This window comes from Lactuca virosa, chromosome 2 (genome assembly GCF_052849685.1).
Source record: "Lactuca virosa cultivar CGN04683 chromosome 2, Lactuca_virosa_CGN04683_v6, whole genome shotgun sequence".
Taxonomy (NCBI): Eukaryota; Viridiplantae; Streptophyta; class Magnoliopsida; order Asterales; family Asteraceae; genus Lactuca; species Lactuca virosa.
The window spans coordinates 5,062,384-5,069,926 of record NC_136427.1 but is presented as its reverse complement, the minus strand read 5'-3'; the positions used below and the strand labels follow the sequence as shown (position 1 = coordinate 5,069,926).

Here is a 7,543-nt window from a genome sequence, read left to right as displayed (position 1 = left end):
AATCTAACACTTGAAACAGTCAAGCATCGAAGAAAAATGTCAAATAGAAAATTCCAGATACAGGGTAAAGATGATTTCTTGAAATGACTGATCTTGGTAAGAGGTGGTTAATGACCCATCGCATTGAACATATGAAAAACTTATTCATTCGTGACCTCATAGAAAGGTTCAACGTTAGGAATGTTCAAGATTTAGGAAAATTGTTTCTTGGACAGCTTGTACTTCTTCTCGTTGGTGATTTGGAAAGTAACCACCTTGGTCGTCTTGTTAAACACAGCAGTTGACCCAACAAGTGATAACCAAGTCATTGGGACAGAGAAGGAAGACGACATCACTGTAGACAACACTGAGTGATTCAACGCCACGATCAGCATCTTTAAATCTTCAGGATACTTGCTAACATCAGGTTGAACCCTATAGTTGGTACTCTGGATCTTTAACAAAGGTTGAGATGTGGCATCATCGGTAGTTTGAGAAGGATCAATATTCACGTTTGTAGCCGCCATTGTTAGGGTTTGAAGTTTTGAGAGAACAGGAAGTATAAGGAAATAGTGGGAAAATCTTGATCTTGATCACGTAAAGTTGGAATGAGATGACCCCAAAACCATTTTATATGTAAACCCGAAGTTTGAATTTGAAGCGGTTAAGCATTAAGATCATGCCACATGTTGCCTTGAAAATTAGGCCTGTAGCCGTAAAAGTGGCCACGTCTAAAAAGCGATGAGCACTTTTTCCTTGAAAATCATGAAGCTACCAAACCGTCACGTCAAATAGTCGTTTCACGTGCCCCAAGAGGATAAGAACCGTTAGTGAACCTTCGGCATGGAGGCTGGGCTCTTTCGCTTTTGGGTTTAGAAGCGAAGTCATATTCAAGACTTTTTGAAATCTTTAGCCTGAGTTGGTATTACTCAGAACCTCAAGTATTTCAGTGTGTGCAAATGTGTGCCAAAGAATAAGATAGGAACAAAAATAAGAAAATTATGGTTTTGTGATGTCAATTAAAAATTGACATAAAGGCAGTAAGATCCAGGGTAAAGACCGCTTCGTTCTACATCAAGAGAGATATCGAACAGCTTGTGTGGTTTCCCGTGAATTACAATCGAATACTTATAGAGAAGTATCGAAGAGCTTCTTTTGCAAAGGCTTCGTGGATAGGATGAATTTTGTTACATATCACGACTTAACATAAGTGTGAGAAATTGTAAACAAAATCACTTGTTTGACCAGTGTAGTCAGTGACAAGTGGTATTTGGAAAAAATTTACAAGTAACTAAAGTTCAAACAGATATTCATATGGAAATCATATTCCAAAAAAAATAAGTGTTGGATCTTGCTGTGCAAAAATGTCTTGGGTTTAGATCATTTTATCAAGACCACTCATAACGAAGCAATATGATTTTGAATATCGAAGTGTAGTACCGAAACAAGTGTTTCGTTAAAATCTTGAACTTAAAGTTCACCGTCAGTTCCTTAATAGTTAGAAATTTTGGGTTTCACCATCTTCACGGTCTCATGAATTAGGATCATAAACACAAACTTGTGCGATATCTACATTCTAGTTGGTTTCTACCAGAGATGTCGGGGATATTCAAGTGAAATGTGTGACCGTGAAAGAATTTTTAAGGTGAAAAAGATTGGTTTAAGAAACGAAGTGTACCTCTGCTATGTGTGGACCAAGCAGTAAACTCTTAACTCGACAAGAGAAGAGTAAGGTAGCTTATTGACTAATGTGAATATAGCCTGATTGGGAAGGAATCCTCGTGATGAGAGACCCATTAAGGCTTTGAAACACATTGAGTCGTGGAGGCTTGGGAAAACATGTTGCAACATGCTTTTAGGGATATCTAACTAGTGCAAAGTATCGAAATAATACCTTTCCCTAAAGCTGCAAAGCAAGTTCCACCAGAAGATTTTGATAGCAAGCTACACCAAATCTTGTTAACAATCCAAAATAAAAACGAAAAATATTTTTGGATTTTTGTTTTTGAATTGAAATAACAAAAATAATAAAATCTTTTTGGTATTTTTATTTTGAAAAGAAAACAACAAAAATAAGAAAATCTTTTTGGTATTTTTGTTTTTGAAAGTAAATGACAAAAATAAGAAAATGTTACCAGACTAACGAAATAAAAAGTATGGACTAACGAAATGATGACACTAGTTTATGGAGAATGAAGTGTGTTATGAACTGATCAGTGGAAAGTCAAAATCGAAGCGTGTCAAACGCTGAACAGTGAACAGTAAAATCTGGATCATTCAACGATATATCGACGCGTAGTGATTTTATGACGAAGTCAGACTGGGAACAACATTTGCATCAATCATGCCTAAGTCCGACAAAATTCTTATGAAAGTCTTTTCATCCAAAGGTTTAGTAAAGATATCAACAAGTTGATCTGTTGTATTTACAAAGTGAACTATAATATTTCCATCCTCAACATGATTTTTAATAAAATGATAGCGAAGAGCTATATGTTTGGTATTCAAATGTTGCACTGAATTATGACAGATGCGAATAGCACTTTGTGAATAACAATACAACGATATCTTTTTCATGTTGATTGCATACTCACGCAGTTGACTTTGAATCAAAATGATTTGAGCAGTGCAAGCTGCAGCAACAACATATTCTGCTTATGTTGTGGAAATTGAAACACAAGTTTGTTTCTTTGATTTCCAGCTAACAAGCTTGCATCCAAAAGTTGACATCCACCGCTTGTGATTTTTCAATCAAATTGATAACCTCCAAGACCCGCATCGGAAAATGCCTGTACGAAAACCCTCTTTTCGAAGGGTACCACAAACCCAACGAAACTGTGCCTTTGAGATAACGAAAGATGTTCTTGACAATAGTTAGATGAGGTTCCCTGGGATTCGACTGATACCTAGCACAATTGCAAACAGAAAACATAATATCAGGTCAAATAGCAGTTAAGTATAGTAACGAACCGATCATGCTCCTGTATAATGTGAGATCAACAGCAGGATTGTCCAACGAAGGACCAAGACGGGTGCCAACTGCCATAGGTACTCATAATTTCGAACTATTCGTCATTCCAAACTTCTCAAGCAGATTGGAAGAATACTTCTCTTGATTGATAAAAATTCCTTCTCTGCTTTGACGAATATGTAAGCCCAAATTTTTTTTGTTCTTCCCCATCATGCTCATCTCGAACTGACTCTTAATCATATTCTCAAACTTATTCGACAAGTTAGGGTCAGTAGAGCCAAAAATAATATCATCGACATACATTTTAACAAGCATGGGATGATTATCAACTTTCTTACGAAAGAGAATGGGATCAACAGATCCTTGTTTAAATTTCGATGATTTTAAAAAATTGGTAAGAGTTGCATACCAGGCTCTTGGTGTTTATTTATTACCATAAACCGCCTTATCTAAAATATAGAAGTGATCAGGGTATTGTGCATTTACGAAACCTGGCGGCTGTTCAACATACACCGCTTCTTCCAAGACACCATTGAGAAATTCACACTTGACATCCGTCTGATAGACATCAAAGTCCTTGTGTGCTGCATAGTCTAAAAATATTCGAATAACCTCGAGTCTTGCAATAGGGGTAAAGGCTTCTTCATAACCAATACCTTCTTGTTTCGAATACCCTTTAACAACTAGCCCAACTTTATTTCGCACTATCTTACCTTATTTATCAGTTTTATTTTTGAAAATAGATTTTAAGCCTATAATTGATGCATCCTTAGATTTCGGAACAAGTCTCCAAACTTTGTTTCATTTGAACTCAGCCAATTCAGATTACATAGAGAGAATCCAATTTTGCAACCTTTACTGACTTTAGTTCAATTTTTGAAATAAAAACATTGAAAATACAAAATTCTTGTTGTACATTGAGTACCTCATTCCTTGAACGAAGTTGAGCTCTTGTTAACACTCCAGCTTGAGAATCACTAAGAACTGGTTCTTTTGGATGATTTTGTGTCCATCTGTCCATAGGCGGATATGCAGAATCAAAATACAAAGGTGCATCTTCGAACATTTCATCCGTTTTAGAACCTTCACCTGCATTAAACACATTATCATTCATATCTTGAAATACATCAGTTTGTATATTGGAAGTATTTGGTAGAGATCCATTTTGCTCCCCCTCAATAATTGGATCAATATTTTGATGCTCCCCCTTGACGTTTGCATTCATCTGAGTATACTACCGCTCGAAAGTATGTTCCCCCTCAAATTGATCAGTCAAACTCAAGTGCTCCCCCTCCAATTGATCATTGTTTACTCCTTTCTGACTCCCGTTATGTATTGGAGAGTTGGTTGATGAACCTAAATCAGCATCCTCCTGAGTGATTGTTGAATCATCTGAATGCTTCGATACTCCAGGAATTTGGTTATCATCAACATGTCTTTCTTCATAGATTTCCCTATCAGGAACACCAAAAATTAAGTCATAATCAAAATCCAAAAAATTCGAAATTTCAGACTCATCATTCGTTTCATTAATGATTGGCTTTTGTTAAAAACTCTTTTCGACTCTTTTGACATAATGATCATCAAAAGTTACATTGAAAGTTTCTTCAATCTTCCTGGTTCGCTTTTTCAATACCCTATATGCAACATAATTGTGCGAATATCCAAAGAAAATTCCTTCATCAGCCTTTGACTGAAATTCCGAAAGGGTATCTTTAAGATTCATGATAAAGCACGTGCAACCAAAAACATGAAAAAATTTGACATTTGGTTTCCTATTGTTAATGATTTCATATGGGGTTATGTTAAAACGATGATGAATAAAATATCTATTTTGATTAATACAAGCCGTCGAAACTGCATCATCCCAGAGATATTATGGAAGATTCGCATATGTAAGCATGGTTCTTGCTGCTTCACAAAGAGACCGGTTCCTCCTTTCGATAACAACGTTTTGTTGAGGTGTGTAAGGAGATGAAAAATTATGCGAAATGCCTCGTTTAACTAGAAATGATTCAAGAACATTATTCTTGAACTCAGAGCCATCATCACTCTTGATCTTTCGAACCTTCTTCCTCAGACTAAGTTCTATGTGCTTGATGAAATCGATCATTACTTGAGCTGTTTCTGACTTTAGTCGAAGAAAATAGACCCAAGTAAACCTTGAAAAATCATCAACAATGACCAAGATGTACATTTTCTTGTTGAGAGTTTCAATAGTCGAAGGCCCACAAAGGTCAATGTCAAGAAGTTCCAAAGGTTCAATGATCTTCGAATCGATGACTATGGTATGACCTTGTCTATGTTACTTCCCTAGTTCACAGGTTGCACATAAAAAATCATTATCAAATTATAAGACAGGTAAAACATGAACAACATCATTTACCACCAATTTGTTCAAATTCTTGAAATTCAAGTGAGAAAGTCTTACATGCCATAGTCAGCTCGTTTCTGATGATGCATTAGAAAGTAAAAAGACTGAGGTAACACGAACAATTGGTTTGATGTCAAGGGTAAACATATCCCCTTTCTTTTTAATTTGAGTAAAACTTCTTTTGTTTATTTGTTCGAAATCACACTTCCTTCTTCATCAAAGACAACCTGATTACCAGTGCCCACAACAAGTTGTGAAACACTTATCAAGTTGTGTTGAAGACCTCCGACATATGCTACCCTATTAACTGTAAAATTTCCATTTGTGACTTTCCCATAACCTTTGACTTAACACTTTTGATTGTTTCCAAATTTTACCACACTAGCATTTTCCAACTTTCGATAATCTCGCAAGTTTTCCTTCCTACCAGTCATGTGATGAGAGCAATCACTATCGGTGTACAATTTTTCATCATATTGCTCATCACATAAAACCTGTAATCAGTGGAAAAATTTAGGTCCCCAAGTCTTTTTGGGTCCTTGGCGATTAGTTTGAAATGCATTGTGAAATGAAGAATCTAACACCCAATTACGAACTTTGGATTTTAAACTATCAATTAATTCTACTTCGTTAGTCAAGGGTATCGAAATGTAATCATTCGTTTGTTTAGGTTCAACTCTAACTTTCCCTTTTTCCTTCTCAGTTTGTTTCACATCAACATTCGCTTTAGGAACAGCTTTCCATTATCGAACTGAAGGATTCGACTCCTTTGATTAAGAACTGCCATTTGTGGAGTCATTCAAGTAGCTTTCATAAGCATGCTTGATTTCTTCTTGAGAGAATTTTCGAGACTGAAAAGGCTTTCCTTTTCCGTCCAGCCAGTGATTTATGTTCATTACTTCAGATTTCCCTTTGACAAATGAAGCTTTAGCTGTTTGTTTCAGAGAGTGATTGGGAAAATTAGATTGTTGAGGTTTAAATGGTGCATTTTTCTTACCACTAATGTCCATCTTTTCGTGATTTTGTTTTTGAGACTTTGGTTTTGCTTGTGATTGATAATGGTTTTGAAAATGTTTCTTATAACCAACATTTGTTCGATTAAAAGTATGTTGTTCAGTTGAGAACCGTTTTGAATTACGAAATTGGTGAAAATTCATTTGTTCATTATATGTAAAACCGTTTGTTTGAAAAGAATTTTGTGAAAACCTAGTATTTGAAGATTAGGAATATAGAGCGGGTTTTGAAGTGGTTTTGTTTTCAACAAATGACTTATTTTGAGAATTGTTCTGAACTTGTACATTCTTTTCCTTTTCAGACGATTTTGGTCACAAAACATGTTGTTTCTTACGAGACTCAACATTTTGCCAAAAAATTTTCTTTTGAGCTTTGGTCATCGAAATACCATTTTCTATTGAAAGCTTTTGAATCTGTTCTTTGAAACTTTGAGCATTGTGTTGTGGGTTTTGAGAAACTGTTTCATTTACTTGTTTTTCAATCTTTGGTATTTCAGTTTTAACCACCCAATTTCGTTTTGGTTTTAATCTTTGGAAAGTGTATGAGTTATTGTTAAGAGTATTTTCAACTGTGCTTTGGTTTGATAAAAAGCCTTTTTTTGAAACTTCCTTGTTATCTTCCTCAACAATTCTATTAATTTCAGGTTTTACTTTGTTACCATTACCTGAGGTAACAAACACTTGATTTGGAAAGACAACATCATATGTGCACTTATATTTGGGATAAACAACAGAGTTCGATTGGAGATAATGAGGACCTTTTTATTGGATTAATGTCTAAGTCCATAACTATAATTGGTAAGACTTGACCCGACCCGGCATGGTCCATTTGGGTTGCATGGCATCATGCATTTGGATAGACTATAATGAGAGAAATAACACTTAAGGTTTGTTAATATATTATAATTTATAATATATTAATAAGATTATTTAATTAGTATTGATCAAGAATTAATCAAGTATTAATTAAGTGATCAAAAGAAGACTAATTAAATATATGGGTTGATTTTGTAAATCATCCATACTTATATAGTGGGCTAATGCTCCATGGATTGTCAAGTTGGGCTAAAACCCATAAGATGCTCCATGGATGATCCATGGTGTATTTGTACCCATGAATCATGGAAATTAAAGGCCATGACAATTAGGGTTTACATGGTGTAACCCTAACTATATAATGATCTTATTCTTGGAGAAAATCGGCCA

The 7,543-nt window shown here is 35.2% G+C and overlaps 1 protein-coding gene across 1 annotated transcript; it reads right to left on the bottom strand.

Annotated features, from left to right (window-relative positions):
- Positions 1–3,373: 3,373 nt before the first annotated feature.
- Positions 3,374–6,334, bottom strand: LOC145156212 (uncharacterized). Its single transcript, XM_079075682.1, has 6 exons — positions 6,224–6,334; positions 5,702–5,818; positions 4,545–4,643; positions 4,307–4,490; positions 3,876–4,039; positions 3,374–3,658 (listed from the first exon to the last, which is right to left on the bottom strand). The coding sequence occupies exons 1-6, from the start codon at positions 6,332–6,334 to the stop codon at positions 3,374–3,376; spliced, it is 960 nt and encodes a 319-aa protein (XP_078931808.1).
- Positions 6,335–7,543: the final 1,209 nt, after the last annotated feature.